This window comes from Anticarsia gemmatalis, chromosome 6 (genome assembly GCF_050436995.1).
Source record: "Anticarsia gemmatalis isolate Benzon Research Colony breed Stoneville strain chromosome 6, ilAntGemm2 primary, whole genome shotgun sequence".
In the NCBI taxonomy this organism is placed as follows: Eukaryota; Metazoa; Arthropoda; class Insecta; order Lepidoptera; family Erebidae; genus Anticarsia; species Anticarsia gemmatalis.
Genome location: NC_134750.1, coordinates 11,090,714 through 11,111,692, shown reverse-complemented (window position 1 = coordinate 11,111,692; position 20,979 = coordinate 11,090,714). Strand labels below are relative to the sequence as shown.

The 20,979-nt window shown below is 34.2% G+C and overlaps 2 protein-coding genes across 4 annotated transcripts in view; one reads left to right on the top strand and one right to left on the bottom strand.

Annotated features, from left to right (window-relative positions):
• The first annotated feature begins 54 nt into the window (after positions 1 to 54).
• Positions 55 to 2,040, top strand: LOC142973831 (uncharacterized). Its single transcript, XM_076115855.1, has one exon. The coding sequence runs from the start codon at positions 55 to 57 to the stop codon at positions 2,038 to 2,040; it is 1,986 nt and encodes a 661-aa protein (XP_075971970.1).
• Positions 2,041 to 2,259: 219 nt separating this feature from the next.
• The window catches only part of Cad96Ca (tyrosine kinase receptor Cad96Ca), a 105,027-nt gene continuing 86,307 nt past the window's right edge, over positions 2,260 to 20,979 (bottom strand). For 2 of the 3 annotated variants that reach the window (XM_076115725.1, XM_076115724.1), the window contains exons 4-11: positions 19,180 to 19,668; positions 18,045 to 18,152; positions 16,288 to 16,429; positions 11,454 to 11,605; positions 10,238 to 10,417; positions 7,845 to 7,984; positions 6,781 to 6,922; positions 2,260 to 3,374 (exon numbers count right to left, since the gene is read on the bottom strand). In XM_076115725.1, coding sequence (XP_075971840.1) covers positions 3,150 to 3,374; positions 6,781 to 6,922; positions 7,845 to 7,984; positions 10,238 to 10,417; positions 11,454 to 11,605; positions 16,288 to 16,429; positions 18,045 to 18,152; positions 19,180 to 19,668 — 1,578 coding nt within the window. In that variant the 3' untranslated portion in view covers positions 2,260 to 3,149. The remainder of the gene's footprint in view (positions 3,375 to 6,780; positions 6,923 to 7,844; positions 7,985 to 10,237; positions 10,418 to 11,453; positions 11,606 to 16,287; positions 16,430 to 18,044; positions 18,153 to 19,179; positions 19,669 to 20,979) is intronic. The other variant, XM_076115726.1, reaches the window with a different exon arrangement.

Sequence of the window (20,979 nt, the reverse complement as noted above, 5' to 3'; positions counted from 1 at the left end):
CCTTGTAATGGTCAGTATTTGCTTTTACCGGTTACTGCACAGAAGGCTACACGAATGTCAGTGCATAAAATAGTTTTCATTATAACAGCACTAATGTTTCATTCAAACGCGATCATCAATCCATACGGTCCTACCGTAATCAGTGATTGTACGAACTGTATTATTAATATCATGGAAAATGAATTCAAGAAACCTGGTTTACTAATATTTGCTAATACTAATAATGTGAGTTCGTCTGTGTTGAGGATCAGAACAGAATTACTGAAAAGGATAAATAAAAAGATCAAGTACACTATAGAAATTATGAGCCCTCGTAAGGAAATGGAAGTTTGTGATAGAGATATAAGTAAATTTGGAGTTTTGCACGTGGACCACTATGTCGCGATCCCATCTGCAGACTACTTTATCATAATCATTGATGGCTATAGAGACTTTTCTTATTTGGCCAGCAGACTCACACGATCGAGAATTTGGAATCCTTTTGCAAAGTTCATCATTTTACTTTTCAATTTTGTCAATGCTGAACATGTTAATATCGAACACGTAGAAAAGATTCTTAGCTGCCTATTCAAATTTAACGTTATTGATATCGTTATTGCTGTACCCCAAACAAATAACTATCGGACTGCAATCATTTACAGTTGGAGACCATATGATCCTCCAAAATATTGCGGATATTTCAACGAAACTGCAAAAAATAGACTCATAGAAGAAAACATCTGTGAAAATGGAGCACTAAAGCATAGTCGAGATGTATTTAGCAATAAACTTCCGCGTGATATGAATGGTTGTGTTTTAAGAATTCTTGCTTTACAAAGACAACCTTATATTAGTAATAAAGAATACGATGCCAATATAGAAAAGGTGCTTCTTAACAGAATTTTAAAGAGATATAACATGACGGCAAAGTATGAAATTATTAAAGGATTCAGAGGTGAAAGAGAGGATGATGGTGTTTGGAATGGAGGTCTTAAACGGCTGGTAGCTAAGGAAGGAGATATCCTTATGGGTGGAATATTTCCAGACTTTGATGTTCACGAAGATTTTGAATGCAGTTTAACTTATTTAGCTGACACATACACATGGGTAGTGCCGAGAGCCCCTAAATTACCTGCCTGGGTGTCTCTACTAATTATATTCAAAGCCTATGTTTGGTATTCAGCTGTTGCTGGTTTTGTCATTTGTGCATTGTCATGGAGAATCATAGGAGAGTTATGCGGAGATTCAGCATACAATAGAACATTAAAACATTGTTTTATGAATACTTGGATATCGATATTTGGTTTCGTGGCTTACAAACGACCAGTAAAAGAGAGTCTTCGAGTATTTTTTGTATTTCTTAATTTATACAGTGTTTTGTTCCTAACAGCTTATCAGACTAAGTTGTTTGATACTTTGACGAATCCAGCTTATGAGTATCAAATCCAAACAGTCGAAGAATTAGTTGACAGTGGTTTGCAATTTGGTGGTTTTGAAGAACTTCACGATTTGTTTCATAATTCTTCGGATCCTTTCGACTTCTATATTGGAGAACAATGGATTGAAGTAAACAATATGACCTCAGCAATGATAGACGTCGCAGTTCATAGGAACTTCTCCGTACTCTGTAGCCGGCTTGAATTGGCTCACATTTCTGCCGAATTACCTGAATTGAGTGATAATCTTGGGAACTATAAATACTATGCTTTTGAAGGTGATATGTTTTCAGTTCCAATAGAAATGGTAGGTCTAAGAGGATTTCCGTATATGGACGAGTTTTCGAGTACAATAACGTTGTTCAAGCAGAGTGGGTTGAATGAGGGCTTGAGGGATATGTACGCGACTTTTAATAAGAGGAAGAGGGCACGGCTACTGCGGTCTTTAAATCTGAAAGAATATGACGTCAATCCTTTATCGGGACAGCATCTTCAAGGGGGCTTCCTGGCGTTAGCGTTCGGTTATGTTGGAGGTACTATATCTCTAGTCATAGAAATTGTTATTAACTCGAAATATATACAGAGAAAGTTACAACAATATAAGGAGAGAAGAAATAAGGTGTGAAGATCAATATTGGAATTTAATATCTTTCCGAAGTATTGTAATTTTACTAATGTTTTTAGGAAATTGTTTCACAATTTCCTTACATACTTGCAGTTTTTTGCGAGTAGGTTATACTAATTTGAAACATTTGTTTTTAATTACATCTTACCTGCATTTTTGCCTTGTTTTATGTTACTGTTGGACTCTTCAAGAAGGTTATATATAATTAAAACGACTTCATACAACAAAACATTTATTGTATACTTTCATACACTACAATACGAATAATCTAAAAACTGTACATGTAAACATTGGGATACTAAGCATTAACGATTACTAGTTACAAACCATTAAACCTAAAGACTAGTCTATGCAAGTTTATAATAACTTAAATTATTATTGCAAACATTAAATGTATTTTAATCTCAGTATGTTTTATTTTTGTTACAATCTGTTCAAAAAAAGGTTTTTTTTTCGAGTTATTTTACAAATATAATTTCTTTATTAAAATATACATTAAGGCCTGCTTTCACTACTTCTGAATAAGTAGAGAGATAACTTATCAGATGGAGTTTAAACAGGTATTTTCATACATTTGCTGTCATTTTATCCAGCAGGTTAATCGGACGTTTATTCATAATCAGATAATCTGATTCAAATGTTATGCATTCTTAATGACAGTAATTTTGATGGTTATGAAAAAGTGTTTTAATAATTAAAATACAATTATTTACAGGATTATTCGTAACAAAACATACATTAATGCATAAAATATAAACAATGCATTTTATAATACAAGAATTATGATTACAATTCGTCGATAATCGGAATGTTTTGTTCGTTAAATCGAATGTATTTATAACAATTATTACTTGCCTGTCTACGTACCAGACAGTAACAGAAAAGTGTAAAGCATAGGTAGCGGATTCCTTAATAAATTTGAGCACTCCTAGTAATGCCTTGTCACTTTATGTAGTTTTTGGACAGCTGCTATCATTTTATTGAAATTCACGATTATTTTTTTATACAGGAGATTTATTATTAGTATTTATTATTTGCTTTACAAGGTTATTACAATTAATCACCACATCATCAACATAAGTATGTAACCAACTTCAAATCTTTGACTTTCAAAGTTTCTCTCCGTCCAAATGTTGTAAATTGTAATACGAATGATCCGGGAATCTCTCTAATTGTATATAATCCATGTCTTTGTTGATAAGAGGCTCTAGTCTTGCGACGATATCTGTGAAGTCTGGTCTTGTATTTGGCTCGGCCTCCCAGCAGTAGTACATTATATTGTACAGTTCTCGATGACAGTGCTCTGGCTTTTCTAGGCGGTAGCCTTCTATTACCTGGGAAAAGAAATTTGAGAATTAGTTTAAGATAAAAAGTAAATATTATTTAGAAACATTTGATTCAAATAACCGTGAATAGTTCCAACAGGAACATATCATTGCAATTTGATGAAACGCAACTCTAATTATGTTGCCGGCTAGTCTCCGGAGTAGTTATTTTATTTACTAGCTGACTCGCGCGACTTTTTTTGCGTCACATAAGAGAGAATTGGTCAAGATTTTCCCCGTTTTTGTAACATATTTTACTGGTACTCAGCTCCTATTGGTCGTAGCGTGATGATATATAGCATTCCTCGATAAATGGACTATCTAACACTGAAATATATTTTAAATCAGACGAGTAGTTCCTGAGTTTAGCGCGTTCAAACAAACAAACAAACAAACTCTTCAATTTTATAATATAAGTTTTATAAATGAAATCTGAAACTTAACTAATTCTAATTCACTATTAAAGCCTGAATCTTTATTCTAGAACGTAGCTTAGTTAATTACTATGAAATTACGACCATTACCAGGTAAGCAACTAATTAAAAACTACATTGACGCGTAGCTAACTCAAAGCGTAGTTTATTGGCTTATCACGAGCCAGCAACTCGTTTACGGTTTATCCTCGCAACTTTTGATAGGTCATAAACTCCATTTGCCGCTGAAGTCTATAGCTAAAATGTAACTTTACGTTACTAGGTAATCTAGGTACTAATTACTTGACTGAATAAACGTTTCTTGGCAATAAAATTAAACGTGGTAACCGAACAAAGTGCAATTTTACCACGCGATAAAATAAATGTCATCTCTTGTCGAATTACCCATTTGAATAGTAAATAAATATCAAAAATGTACAGTATTTAAATATAATAGGTACATAATAAGAATATAATCGATGTAAAACTACTATTTTCAGCTACATTTCAGACACTTGCCTATTTATTTATTTGTTTTAAACTGAATACATAGAGCTTTATAAATGTAGACTTAATGCCAGGGGAATAGTCTACCAGAACGAGGTAACGTAACGATATTTTTATTTTGATAAAATAATGTCTATTTTATATATGAATATGTCTGTACATCTGTACAGACATATTACTACAACCATTTCAACACGTACATTATGTACCTTTATACTACTACTGATGTAAACATAGATTTAAATACAGCAAGCATTACCTTGAAAGTTTGGCTACTCTACCCAATGATAACACCATAACGATATCAACTTGTGTACAGATGCTAGATACGAACATCGTTATACAAGCTTATCGTCTACATAGTTGCAATTTATGACGTCATACCGGATTCGGATTATTGTTCCGGTTTTGTCTGGCTGTATTTGTTTGTCTCTCTGATACTGTTAGTGTTATAAAGATCAACTTTGTTAGTACTTATTGTGAACTCGATTACACGTTATCCATTATTACTTTAGTAATAGTTATAAAATAATTAATAGTGATCCTGTATTCAATAGAAAAGCACTCTATTTGTATAAAAATGGTAGATGTAAATACATTTGATACTGCACTTTCGGGGAAGCATATTCCAGGCGACTGGTTGTAAAAATATCAGACCCTTTATCAGCATGTTTTAGAGAGAATAATTGCTCTTAATCTAGGATAACGACAAGACAACGATTTCGAGAAAGACAAAACTAAAGGTAATATACCTAACTAAAATAATTAAACAAAAAACAAAATTCTCAAGTAATGTTTGACTGTTTTTGAGCTATGAAATCCCGCTTTTTATGTAGAAACTGAATTTTGATTTTAAATTTAAAAACGTGATAATGCATACACGTGTGCCTTTGACGGTACAATCATATCGCATTATATCATCTCAGTGAAAACAAGTTTAAATAATCGTATTCAAAAGTTGGTGATTCAAAACACCTGCGAATGACACATGAATATTAAATATTTTAGAAAATTATTCCTTTATTTGAAAATTGGGAAATTGAGGCCCATATCATTTAGTAGCTGACCCGCGCAACTTCGCTTGCGTCACATAAGAGAGAATGGGTCAAGATTTTCCCCGTTTTTGTTACATTTTTTATTGCTACTCTGCTCCTATTGATCGTAGCGTGATGATATATAGCCTATAGCCTTCCTAGATAAATGGACTATCTAACGCTTAAAGAATTTTTCAAATCGGACAAGTAGTTCCTGAGATTAGCGCGTTCAAAAAAACAAACAAACAAACTCTTCAGCTTTATAATATTTAATATTAGTATATTAGTATAGATGAATGTACACATGTATATATAAAGATGGAATATTAACTAGTTTTCCAAAAGTTTTCACTATTTCAGATCACTTATTATATCCTCGGAAAGCAATCATAATTTTCCAACTCGTGCTGAATACCAACGATTCTCTGAAAGGTTTAATATCTCGATGGTACGTTTGTTTCGTATACAAAAACGTAAACGTCTGTAGTGAAATATTGAAACCTTTTCATACATAGATTCATGTAGAGTGGATTGTTTACAATCTATATAAGTTTGAACTTCTATCAGATGTTTTATAGATACGACCAGTCAGACTTCGGCAGAATCTGCGAGTGTTTCAAAAAAAAGGGGAAAATATGTCATGAGAACTAAGCTACTTTCAAGTATCGACTACCGGCTACCTATCGAGAAATTTTACAGGAAAATCGGTTTAGCGCCTCTACCGGAACTCCGTAAGAACTATTTTGGTAGTACATTTTAAATGTCAAAGTTTCGATACTCGACAGTACATACTATACAGAATTGCTCTACAGGTTTTGGTTTTACCTAATGGTAATGTCAAGTATGTCGCGTCGATATCGAATTTCGACTAATGAAGTGTCTATTAATTAATTGAATTTTGTCAACCCTACCGCATGTATTATAACAAGCGCACGTTTGACGTTATTTGACATGACTTTAAACATAATTGAACATTGAGATTGATTTAAAATTCATTGAATAATGTGTGACGTCATGCATGTAGCTTGTCAAAAGATAGGCGCGAAATATTGCTTAAATTATTCGTGAAAGCATTTTATTAAATACCAGCTGTCACCAGATTTAGCTGCGTAAATATTATTGAGAGTTGTTGGATTTTTGTAAACTGTGTTTTTAGATTCTTTTAGACCATACGTCTTATTATGAATACTGCTTATACCTACAACTACTTAGTTGATTCGTTTAATTACATCTCTTAACTAGGGACTCTCCTCATCTCTTCGTCTTTTATCTAGTAAAAGTGACAGACTATACATATAATTTATTCTTCACACTGATTGTACGAATAAATAGATGTTATTATAATAGCATTCTTGCAATTTAAGAAATCAATACCTTTATAAATGCAACACTACGAACATTGCAATGACAAGAAAGAAAGCTTTCGATGTTCTCGACTTAAATGTTTAATTAAAAAGGTACCTTTTTCATGACATCGTTGGCTGAGAGCCCTGGATAGGGCGTGGAGCCAAGGGTCACGATCTCCCACAGTAGAATACCAAAGCTCCAAATATCAGACTTAACGCTAAATATGTTGTCGTATAAAGACTCGGGTGCCATCCATCTGAAACGAAAAAAGTTAAAATTTGTTAAATATATCTACTTTTCGTTTGTCTTATAAATTAAAGTGCCGCAAACGAAAATAAGACCGTTTCTTCCTTTTTATTTTTCGTAAGTTTGTTTTGAGCCTGAATTCAAGCAAATTTTCACTGAAATTTATAGTCAATAGATGATTATTTAAGATCAATTTAATCAATGATATTAAAATGTTGTTGTTATGACTTTTTAGATGAAGATTCATTATTAAACATTCAATAAAGATATAGAAATATATTTTTATTATAACGCTTCATATTAAGAGAAAAAATATTTTAATACATACAGCAGATCCTACATTATGTTAATACAAATGAGTACTTTATCGTCTAAAAGCAGCCTGCAAAATAAATCTAAGTATTAAATTGAACGCACTCAAGGCTTGCTGATTGAAAGCTAATTATAGATAACCTCAAAGGTTAATCGATTAATGATTAACACTAATAGGTATTTAGTTAATTATCTCAACTCCGCGTTATAACGTATAACGTAGTTTATCAATAAAGTCTGATTTCAAACGCTGTAGAGATTGTATTAATTTACTCGTGTAGTAAAATAAAGGCCGCAAATTAAGTATGGTTTTTCTGAGTGTTTTACTATTTGATTGTAATGATATTAAGTGTATAAGCAAAAGAGGACCGCATGCTTTAAGAATTAAAGAAATACTTAAATTAAAAACAAATCTTAAGGAAATCTCGTTGTTTAAATAATCTCCTCCTAAAATAAGATTAATCTGAATAGTTTAATATGTTTCCGAAAGAACACAAACTAAACTAAACCACGATGTCTCAATTTTACGTACAGACAATTTTTTTGTCTTCTTTAAAAGTATTGCCATAAAAAAGCTTAGCAGAAAACATTGGGCAAGGACTGTATCAAACAATACTAACCTTATAGGCAGTCTTCCATCACTCTTTCTCTCATACACGTGTGTGTCTGCGACGTCCCTCGCAAACCCAAAGTCAGCTACTTTACACACTCTGTCTTCTGTGATGAGCACGTTACGCGCTGCCAAGTCTCTATGGATTATCTGTAAAGAAAATAATTTCTTTATAAGTATACCTAATTTTATGTTTTTTTTTAACGTAGTTAATATAATTTGTCCGTGACTATCCACATGCAAAGATTGCCCGTGGTAAAAACATCCAAAACTTCTCTCTTAGTCCTCCTCGACGCTCTCTGAGGAATCTTAATATCAAATTTCAATTTTCTATGCTCAGTAGCTTTGACCATGCATCACTCAGTAACGTGAGAGCTTTATATATTTCGAACACAAGTGTCTGCATTCGTGACGTAACTGTACCTCCAGTTGTGAGAATGTGCCACCTGAAGCGAGTTAAAGCACTGACCAGTGAGACAAGGCAACACATTGCCAAAAAGGTTTAACGCTTGAAAGCCCCTAAAGCTCCGGCTTTGAAGACTCGATAGCTTTGATCCGTAGATCGAATTCCTAACTCAGATTCTCAAGTTTCAGGGACTATAACGGTCTCTTAACATAGCAACACACATGCCAAATCTTCGGTGTCGAACGCTGGCAGAAAGTGCAGCGCTATACCGAACGCGACATAATTTCGAATGATATGTCAAAGTTGTCGTAATTAATACTTTACTATTTTTTTTTTTATTCTTTTCAGCTCCGAACGTTGTGCATGTGTGTCACTAGACTAACAGTAGCCAAAAAATATTCAGTGTTTGAATAATACAGTTTATAAAACAAACTGCGGAAACCGCGTATATTTCCATTTTATATTTTACGACTTGCGGAAAAGCGAGTAGCTACTGTAAATATTACAGTACTTGTTATACAAAGTCTGACCTTATTAACATAAAAAGAAACTCGTAAATACCTTAATCGAATAATTCCAAAAATATACAGATCACGAAAAAATGCTACTAAAAAGCAATCGTATGATTTTCAAAGGCCAGATTTATTTTTTTACAAACACGTGTATACATGTTATCTCATTACAAAGATATCTAGACGTTGAAAAAACCTGAATAATTTTCGCTTTAAGATAACTACTAGATTCTGATAACCTTGCGCCGCTAACTACTACGTTACCTAGCTAGAAAGCGATTTGGGAGTTTCACTAAAAGACACTTCTCTTTTTTAAACTAAAACATTACAAACCAAAGAGGTATATTTTGATAGTATTCGAATAATCCTTTTTCACTTTACTGGATTCATTTTAATTTATTTCAAAGTATTAAGTATCTCCGTTTAAAAATAAAAGATCAAGGTGATTTATGTCAAGAAGTTTTTAAGTGAACTTTCAGTCCGAAGGCATTAAGGCATTTTAATCTTATCTCTCGGGAGGATCGGCTTTCTCAATTTTTATGAGATAACACGTAACTTTTTAATAAACTCATAAAGTGAATATCGCGTCGTAAACGCTGTTATATTGTTTCTGTATCATTTTACGTCCTGATATTTAGAAATATAAAATTTTACTTAACGCCTACGTAGTCTCGATTACTTATTTCTTACCAAAATATTGCTCTGAATACTATATATTACACTGATTTTCATAAAAATTTAGAACTTAATCTACCAGTGCGGCGAAGGGTTGGAACCTTCGCATGCCGTAAAGGAGCACAAATTAAAAAAAAACTTGAGACTACTTTCGACTAGATGTTTTATACTAGACCTAATAAAAATAACGCTTCAAAGAGTTTTATGCTCGCTAATAATTGATTAAATTAAATGATCACTAAATTCCATGAAATAAAAAGAAACAGGAATCAATAATAATATAACTACTACTTTTTGTGTATGCTTGTGTACTCATCATTCTAGTTCATATTAATTCAGGGCAGAATCAAATGCCAATCAAGACCTTTTCAATCGTATTCATGAAAGCTAATGATGCAAGTCGTAGTTACTCCGATTACTTGTGCGTTCGTAGTCGATACTCAAGCGTCCATCCGGATATTGCGACTAATTAGATCCCTTTAATACTATTTACAAAATATAGTGCAAATACGAAATAAGATATTATTATTATCCTGAAGGAACTTTTGCGATTTTATTTTTAAGTCTATTTTATTTGCCCTAACATGTAAAAAAAGGATGATGTTACGAACGTCATTTGGAAGTTCATTATAAAAATATTAATACAAGTATAAAGTAAAATTATTGGAAGTATAAAATAAAACATATGTACTTAACGCTAATACTGATAAATACTTTCTTAGAAGAATATTTATGTTTGATACTATTAAAAAAAATTTGAAGACGCAGAAACAACTAGTTTATCTTTACCATGTATGATAGTTTACTTACTCCTTGTAAACTAAGGAACTCCATTCCCCTCGCGACTTGGAAGGCGAACTTCGTGAGGTCTTGTGACGTCAAGAACTGACTACCATGGGTATTGCCATAGTGACGTTCTGCTCTCGAATCTCGGAGGAATTGCTGCAGCTTGCCCAGACTGACGAATTCCATAATAACTAGGGTTGGTTCCTAGAACAAGAAAAGATAATATTTTTATGACGTCATACCGGTTAGTGCAGGAGGGATTCATGAAATACCTACAGTTCTATACGTTTCATCATTAAGAATGTTAGTAGTGTTTTAATTTAGCGGAGTGAGCCTGAATTAAAATACTTTCGTAAAATCTGGGAATATGTAATAGACTCCAACCAGGGAATTGAAGGAAAAACTTTGTAATCAGCAGTCGAATTCTAACTACGAATCTAGGCAGTTAAACACGAAAAAAGTAAAGGTATCCAAGTAGATTAAAGTATCAAATAAAAGACGTGAATAACAATTATAAAGGCAATTTATAACTTTTAATGGAGTTGAAATGAAAAAGTCATGAAACTATTTCAACAACTCTTTTGAAGACAGTTTTGTGATTATAATTTCAAAACCATTTTTAAATAAGTTGATGTCTTATTTCTGTGAAGCAAGTACCACCGTGAGGAACATTATACTACTTTTAATAACTGCAAAAGATTAGACAGATTCGGAATTTACTTTGAAGGGTATAATATATTGATGTTTAGACCTCCCCAATTCCACATAATGTGCTGAAGCATATACATTATAAAATAATGAATAAAAGTATCATCTGAATTATTTTATATTGCAGCCAGTGTTCTTTATTATTTGCAATAATATGGAAACTATATGGAAACCAAGAATGAAACTCGTTACTTTTGGAGTAACTACTTTATATTGTTTTTCTTTATTTATTTTTCAAAGGTCATTGAAAAATAAATAAAGAATTGTGGAGGTTGCCGTTTGACTTACAGGGGAAGTCATGTTATGTAACTTGTATCGGTCGGAGTCACCAATTTGCCAGATGATTTGGCAAGGGATACAAGGAGACAAGAGATGGTTTTAGTCTGATTTATTGGGGGTATAATAAGTGCTTATATACTAACAAATACGTGTGAATGTATAATATGTGCTTGGCTTGTACCCTATCTGTATACGTGCTAATATTTATGTACGTGCTAATATATGTACGACATAGTCGCTACAGTCATCTTACCTTTTCAGTACAGCAACCAATCAATTGTACGACATTCGGATGATAGCCCAAGTTCTTCATCACTAGCAGTTCTTGTAGTAAATCTATCTTCTCTTTCTCCGAAGCATTTTCTTTAAGCGTCTTCACTGCGACTGTTTGTTCACCTTTCTTACCTAGAAAGAAAGTAACGACAAACTACATTAAATAATCAAAGAACATAATTTTATAAAACTACATTTAATTAATGTCGAGGCACATAATCTAAAGTGCCCGAAAGAATGGCTAAATAAATGTGTAAAGAGATCATCATCATGAATCAAAATTTTTTTTCGGAATAATTTCATAAGTAGAGTCTAAGCACACTGTGCCGCAGATACGACATGATTACGGCTTCAATGCTACTTGTGTTTGTGACGATACATACACCGAAATGAGGTTTGGTTTACACATATACTGTAATGTACTGCATTCATGCATACAGCTTCAGTCGGGCGTAAGTTGAGCGGCAAATATTTCTAGTAGTAGAGGATACAATCCGTAATACGACCACACGAAAGTTCGGCACTTACTTACGATGTGTCATATCAGCCGTACATCAGTAGCGACACTTTGGTCGTGTACCTCCGACATAGTGTGTTTAGATGCTTAACTTTCTTTTTGTTAGTTCCCTTTTTTATTAGTGACTGATGTTACCAAAACTACAGCAGCTAACGATCTTACTGTTGATGCAACACTAATTGTACCATCCTATGTACTTATGCAATAAATGTATTTTTATCTTTACTAAGGTATATTATAAGCTGTTGAACGTCACACGTGTAAAGGTGTGTGTAATACCTTTCATCAGACTATTTCCATACATCCTACTACATATACACACAGTACAAATCGAAGCATATCAAAATACCAAACGCTATACACCATGAGAACCCCTATAAGTATAACTAAATATTGAGTAACACCTACCAAACTTCAATATAACATGCAGACAACATTACACAATGGTAATCAATCTACACCCGCATAAGTACTATAACAAACAAGAGAAAGTTGTTGCCAAAATGTTATCTTCTGTTTTTAGAGTTCCGTATCCAAAGGATAAAAACGAGATTCTTTTACTGAAACTTTGATGACTGTCTGTGGGACTAGTTTTCACCAGACTGTAACTCGTGAAACGTGATAGTTAGACAATTATTGTAACAAATGATGTGATTTTAATGCTCTTAACAGCAAATACATAGCAAACAGAATAAAATAAATACCTACTTAAAGGTGCTCTCATACCAACAAAGGTTAACTTAAGTCAAATATTTTTTTGCTCGTTTTTATAAACTATGGTACGGAACTCTTCCTCTACGATTCTCACTCATAGCCTTTTTAACCGACTAATGACTTACAAAAGTGCTTTGTTCGGTTACATAGAACTATTTAAGTATTACTTCATAGGCATCATGAATACTTATTTGTTAACTTATTTGTTATTTGATATGTGGGTGTTGATCGAAAGTTTGTATGTCTGTATTTGGATCTCTTCTTTACAAATGAGAAAGTTTGTTGTGATGAGTTATATTAACAGTGTTGTAATATCTTGAGTATTTAGCGTGAACTATCGTAACAAAAAAATACGTGCCTAATTATATATGACTAAGTTCTTCTTTAGGTTTGCCCCTTTTACTAATTGTTCCCTTTTGATTTTTGCGAAGAAAAAAACGATATTTTTTCAATAAAGATTTACACTTTTAAGTTTCATTACTTTTTCGTTTTTTCATTGATCTGATCAATAGATGAATTTTGATCAAGGGTACTTAGAATAAACTCAAGCACCAAAAACTCCTGTTCACCGAAAAATTAACTGATTTAGAGTACTTAATCTTTTGTAATGCGTCATTTAGTTAGACATGACAGTTAAGAATCAAGTACTTTTGAATCTGACTTCTTACTTGTCTTTTGTTTATATTATACTAGTGAGATACATACACAATGAAAACCGTTTGATATGTAACACCGAAATTGATACGGTGACCTTTATTGTTTGCACTGCAGTGTACCGAAACTATTTGTTTTGGTCGTAGCAAACGATACTAAAACAAAGCCACCACTGTGGTTTACCGCAAGATTTATTTGAACACTTTTTTTGGAAATGCTGCGAAATCTAGTTGTTGTTCGTGGAAACGGATTCAGTGTACCTACGAATGTTACTATAGACTTGGAAAAAAATATTTTTGTTAGAGTTAATTTGATCGTCAAGTTTCGAGTTTTGTTTCCTTGGTTCGTATGACATGTTGGTAAAGTCTTTTCAAAATCAGATTCCTTTTAGAGCGAAGTATTAATTAATGTTTTGGTTTTCCTTTTTTTAGTAGGAAAGGGACGCCTTTGGTCTGCAGCGGGATAGGAACTAGGTATAGGCTGTTAATAAAGCAGTCGTAAAGGACTTCTGAGTATCGTATGGACTTCAGCTCTACGCAGGCTTCCGGGAAAAATCAGGGACTCTAAAGTCCCGAGATGTGGTAAAGACTTACATTATAATAATAATTATCTGCTTATTTTTCAGATTTTTAATATTTTTTGACACGACGCAGCTTCGAAATTCACTACAGAAACTTGAAATTTTATCTAAACATCGTTTTGTATTCACTGTTCACGCGATACGATCTCAAAACGTGACGGAATAAAACACGAAATATTTACGTTATTCGAAACTGCTCACATTTTTACTAGCGGAACCGCAATCGTGGCACAATACGTGTTTAGAGAACTACGTGACAAACGGTAACAGTACATTTGAAACTGTAATGGGCTTGGATATTGTCCAAGGTTTGGGTATTGTGCTGTTTCTTAGAAAAAAAAAGTACAATAACTATTTTAGGTAACGTCTCTAAGATATAACATGAAAGTGTCTCATGTACGTTTTATTAAACGCCTGTGCTTACATGCGCTTAGAGCCATCGCGAGCTATCCTAGGCACTTGTAAATAATGGTACCTAAGTGTAACCAGAGCAAGAGCAATGACTTTTTTTTACACTCCTTGTCCCACTGCCGGGCAAGGGTCTTCTCCCGAACAAAGGAGGGGTTAGGCCTTCTTGAGTCCACCACGCTGACCAACTACGGGTTGGATACTTGACTAGTTGCAACTTAGTTGATTATTAGAGAAGAACGCATGATTTTTTTTATTCTATGATACATATTAAATAAAAATTGGTCGAGGGACGCAAAGCCTAACTTATTGTTTATTCCGTGGGCAGAACCTAGCAATGGAACAATAATGGATTAAAATATTTGTTCGGATTTGAGAACTTAAATTCTTGATGTCACACTTATTTCCTAAGATGATCCTTATTTGTGAGGTCTGACGTGTTTCCATTTTTAGCAATCGGGTCTTGGTATCTGAGTCACCCAAAACAAACAAGAAAGCAATCAAGAATGACCTTAAAAGTCATTGAAACAAGAGCATTGAACGCTTTACTTTTTGATGATATTATATCACTCAAAGAATGATTAATAATAATAGTTTTAATTAGAAAATATTTCATTTATTTAGATCTTATTACATTGCAAGATTATAAGATATACATTATTATCATTGTCAATCTCGAATTTCAATCTTATTAAGAGTTGAAACACTGATTACTTATAACATATTGTATTATTATGCTTGTCGTTTTGTAGTTAAATGTATATTTTTTTATTTCTGTACCATTTTTTTGCGGTGCCTGATTGATTCAATTCAAATAATTACTGCTTGTGATGTAAATGTTGATATGGGTGATTTAACAATACAACGATTAAAATTGTGTTAACGTGTTTGGATCTTTACTGTTCATATTTATCATGCTGCTGGAAAGTCTTTAACACATTTAATCAGTCTTAAATTAATGTTCGTTATTGTGAGAATCATGCAAAACTCATTGAAGTAAAATCACACTAACATTTTTTTCATCGTAGTTCATATAAAAATATCACTTTGATACGATTTCTTCACTTATGAATAAATACTCTATCAGTGTTATGAATGTTTTATGCTAAAGTTAAACAAACACAGGGCATCTAGCTGTCGTAACTTGTCTTGAAGTTCTGTCAGTTTCAATGAAATCTTTGTTGATATTTTATTTTAAAACAAATGTGTTAATAAAAATAATTGCTCATTTACGAGTATTTCTTTTTACTAGAAGTAAAAAGCAATATAAATATAAGTAAAGGAACTAAGCTCTATTTTCTACTCTTGGAATGTTTTACAACTTGAATTAAATGGTAAAGAAAGTGTTCCTTTCAACAAAGTGCGGGTTAGTAAATATCTTTCACTGCAAGCAACTCATTTCTCTCACTCTACAAAAAGTTCATCTTTATCCTAAGCTCCTTACTTTTGCATACGGTTCTTGAATTACAAAATATTTTTTTAATAATAATAAGTGTTTTTTACGCAATGCTTCTTCCATTGATAAATTCTATCTATCTAGTCCACTTCTATTCACTGTTAAGGAATAAACCCCCCTTGTACGTTGTCCTAAAATAAGCCAGTTGCGCTCACCGGTCGGTAAACGATCTGTGGGTTAAGCAAACCTCGGCGCGGTCATTCCATAGATGCGTGACCGCATAGTGGTATTTGAACAGGGCGTCTCCGTGCTTCGGAGGGCACGTAAAAAGTCGGTCCCGGTTGTTGTCAATTAAGATAACAGTCGTTAAGCCACGTCAAAGGCCTTCGGGCGGCTTGAACAACTTTGACACTAGGTTGACCAGTAACCATACGATAAGAAGAAGAAGTACATATAGAAAAAAAAACTAAATAGTTCGTATTAACAAAGTGCATTGTTATTCCCATGGTTTACAGCTAAATCGTTACTTTGTTTGTTTAACTTACCCGCGATATCAATCGCTTGTGCTCTCCACACTTGACCGAAGGCACCTTCTCCCACGATATGGAAAATCCTCAGCTTATGTCGAGGGAACTCCCATTTGTCAGGAGGTTGGTCATCTTTGGATATCGATGTTTCTTCCGATAACTGTAACGGAAAAAAAAATTACCATTGAGTTAAAAATTATTATTTTATTAATTGGTATATAAGCTGTAGTGATATCTTTGTCGCCTCAAAAACTACTACTATTGCGGTTAATATTTACCTGATGCCTCATCAGGTAAATATTAACCGCACTAGTAGTCGTTTCAGTTTCTTAAAGTTTTATTTTCTTAAAAGTACAAAAAAAAACTCAAGAAAAGACGGAAAGGAAAAATAAAAATGATTTCGGTCTCTCATAAAATATTTGCATACAAAAAGTGGTAGAAAAGTGATTGAATACAAGTCACCAATGAAAATAAATTGAATACTCAAAATCAACATGCTTCAGATTATTTTAAATCTGTATAATTAAATGAAATATGTATATATCTTTTTGAAATATGTCAGTAAATGTAAACAAAATATTAATTTGCGTTGAGAATCATTTAAAGATATTTTTGCTGACAATAATTTCAGTAAAGACATGTTTACATGACACCTATTTATATAAATAAAATGAATATCACGCAAACAGTCTTTGAAAAACAATTTCGTGAAAATATTATATCATTTTCGTTTAATAAATCTCAGTATTCATTTGAAGGTGACTTGAGATATATGATTGAAAAGGTTTGTTGTTGAGGCTTTAATAATATAAAATATAGATATTTTTGATGTCTTCGTATAATAAACAAAACATTTATTTTGATGTATGTAATTAAATAAGCATAAATTCAACAGCCTCATAAATCACAATAATTATGATACACGTAAATTGTTTAACCATTGCGACAGTAGCGCTATTCTCTATAGTCTATACTATCGAATATCGAGAGTCTGGTATTTAAAATGTACTGCAATAATAGTTCCTACGGCGCATACTAGAGGCACTGATAAGATTTTCATACAAAATTTCTCGGTAGCTAGTCGGTTATCGAGAGTCGATAGTAGTAGAGAATCGCGCTGCTGTTGCATATAATAATTATAATATCATTATATGGAGATGCAAATTAAACACGAATATAATTTTATCTCGCCCAGTTGGCCTTGCCATTTATATACAAATACATAAGAACATAAACCGCAGGTGTTACCTACACTATAAAGTATATTGTCAAATCAATTAATGTCTCTATTGATAAATTAATTAGGTAAATTGGATATTAAGAACCAGTTTCATTAGATGCGACTATAAAAGGTCGACGAGAATCATTTTATTGTTTGACATTCAGAATAGACGTATCCTCTTTAACCTATGCAGTCCTATGCAGCGGAGTCAAACAGTCTGTGTCAATCGCAACCAAAAAATTATGTTCAATGGAAAAAAAAATAACTTGTATTTTTCACATAGCCCGAGGGGTGAACTCCTACTATTATCGACTATCAACTGAGTAGCTATAAAAAAAAGTTGTTCGAAAACTATTCAACGCCTCTAGCATATTTCGAGAGAAAATTTTCTTTAAATCATTTTAATTTTTTTTGAATCATTTAAACGCTCGTCAGTCGATAATACCGACTGTAAATAATTGCATTATACCGCCTTGCAATCGATAAGTTCAAACAGGACAAAAGATTAATGTCCAAATGTAAATTTAACTTTAAAATCGGGGCCACAACTGACCTGCAAGTGATTATTATCCCAAGACTCGTATCTGTTGGAGTAGGCTCTCGGGTGGTCCCATAGGTTGAGGGAAGCATCTTGTAGGACAATGCCACTCGAATCTTTGCTCTGCGAACAATAGGGTTTATATGAATGAAGGAGATGAAACGAAAGGACTGGACAATGATGGAGAAATGAATAGGTTTGATGAAAATGCTACGGAAAGTGATCGAATGAAACTGGTTGTTAGAGGTTTTAATTTAATAGAGAGCTATGAAATGTTAACTTTATTAGTATGTTGACAAAGTGATCAAAGACAACATTTTAATTCAATAGAAATAAAAGAGTAAATTAAAAAAATATTCTTATTTTGCCGCATAAAGGATCGCAAACTATTCGCATATTCAATTCATAACATTACGTGTAACACATATTTTTAGCAAATACCACCAATAATTCTGTTATTTGTAATGTATTATGGTCTTACTATAGAAATATGGTCGAGTAATCAGAAAAGCAAATTTTACCGACACACGAATGTATACCAGGAACTATTAACACTGCATCGGTTCCATGTAATTTGTTTCAATTAGTTGCCGAGCCCGCGTAAGTACATTTTCACCGAAATTGTCAGATAACTTCATTAAAGTGTCCACGAATTATAATACGATTTTCGTAAAACTATGACAGTATTTTCACCCACAAAAAGAATTACATGAAAAAATTGCGTTTTTTTTAACTATGTGCAAGTAATTTTAATTCCCTAAAATTGTTAAAACAATTTCTGAATTCCGGAACAGCAATAAAGATAAAAAGTGTAATTAATGTGCTCACACTAGGATTATGCATAATATTTTTATGCAACAAGTTGTTGCAGTTTATGAGAAGAAATATCCGTTTTTGACTGGTAAAAATATAGCACACATTTCGTATGATGAATGAATAAGTAATGAGTTTGGTTAGAAAGAGTGGAAAGTAATTTGCAGAACATTTTAATGGAGATAGAAACAAGTATTGTGTAAGTTTTAAGCTTAAACGTTCTGGCTCATTTGCCTGTATTTAAAATCTACCACTGGCTTCATTTAAAGTTAGTATATCAAAGTCTTTCATTACAATGTTTTTTTTTTCATATTTAAGTTAGGTTTGTTTTACTCACCATATCATCTTTTTTACTGTCTTTCTTCTGTGCATTGTTCTTCTTACATACAAACAAAATAACAGCAGCTACAATCACGACCAGACCACCAATAGCAATCAGCGGTATCATCGTCAAAGGCACTTCATTGGTCAGATTCTCTTCCCGAGGAACCGAACTTTTGTTCTTGTCGTCATTTTCGACTTTATTGCTGTTTATCTCAGGTATATCATCAGGGGCTTTAGGAGGACTTAGAGTAGTATAAGTAGTTGTAGTTTCAGGTACTGTTTCTTCAATGTATTGCGGGTATAATGCTTTGGTTGTGCTTTGAGTGGTTCTCGTGTACTTTGGCTCCGGTAATCTAGGGTAGGGAGGGAACGGCAGATGGGTAGGAGGGTGAGGTAATTTAGGTCTCTGGCCGGAGTTGTCCGTGACTGTTGCGAAGACCTCAGTCTTCTGCGGTATTGAGCCGTCGTATGCTGTTACCCATAGGGAGTAGGAGCTGTTTTCCTGAAAACAAAAGAAAAATGCATAATTAAACAGGTGGTGAAATTTTTTTTTGAGTACCTACTGTAAAATTGCGAAACACTATGACTTTGTTTGTTTTGATTTTGAGCGGTTGTTTCTCTTTTAGACATTTCTTATTTAGCTATTGAGTGGGCAAGTGTTTTGTACTAGACCAAAATTTCTCTATTTATACCGTATCCATAACAATTATTCATCATTGGCGACGAGAAGAAGAAATTAAAACGAAAAATCTCAGGCTTGCCTGAAAGTTTCCTCCGGACCTGGGCCGAGCGGCTGGAGGAACCAACCGCCGGGGTTTTAACCATCAGCGCTATCCGGCCGGTCCTTGGCGAGTGGACGAATAGACAGCACGGCGTGATCACCTACTGCCTTACACAGGTCCTTAGCGGTCACGGCTGCTTTGGCCGCTACCTGTGGAAGGTGGCTCGGAGGGAGCCGACGGCAGAGTGTCATCATTGCGGCGCCGAGGAAGATACGGCGGCGCACACACTTTCTGACTGCGCGGCGTGGACCACACAGAGGGCGCGCCTTGTTGAGGTGGTGGGCGCCGATTTGTCGCTACCGGCCGTCGTCAGGGCCATTGCGTGCGGCGCCTCGGCGTGGAGGGCGATGATAACCTTCTGCCAGGAGGTGATATCGCGGAAGGAGGAGGCCGAGAGGGCGCGTGAGAATGATCCCCTTGCCGCCCAGATGCGTCGCCGCCGGGTAGGTCGCCGGCGTCTGGCGCACGATCGGCGCATCCCACCTTAGTGAGGACCTTGGGCGGCGGCTACGGGGACACTGCCGTCCAGTTAAATAGGTCCTCTCGAGGGTTGCCGATGGGTTGTTGTGTCCGGCCCATCGGCATTTGGGTAATGAGGTGCTTTAGGCAGCCTCTGTGAGGGACCCCTAAATTGGGGCATCCGCGTGGCGTGCGGCTTGCGGTACATGCTTCGGCAGTTATCCCGCCGCACGCCGCCACAAGCGGCCGTGAGGATACACGTGGCGGTTTAGTGGGTATGCCCGCCCTTCTGGCGGGAGATCCCCACATAACCCTGCACTCAACCCAGAGTGCAGGTGTATGCATAAAACATTAGCCACGTAAAAAAAAAAAAAAAAAAAAAAAAAAAAAAAAAAAAAAAAAAAAAAAAAAAGGCTTGCCTGAAAGTTATTTTCAGTGTGAGGACTGGCGCACATAGTTTATTTCAGTATACCTCATTAGTTAACAATGTAGTAAATTATAAACCAAACTCTCGAATACCTTGAAACTTGTTGCAGCCTGTTAGTAATAAATTGCGAGCTAAGTTCTTTAAC

What these genes read in the sequence shown, in the direction of transcription:
- LOC142973831 (XM_076115855.1), top strand. Translation starts at nt 55, where the DNA reads ATGTCAGTGCATAAAATAGTTTTCATTATAACAGCACTAATGTTTCAT.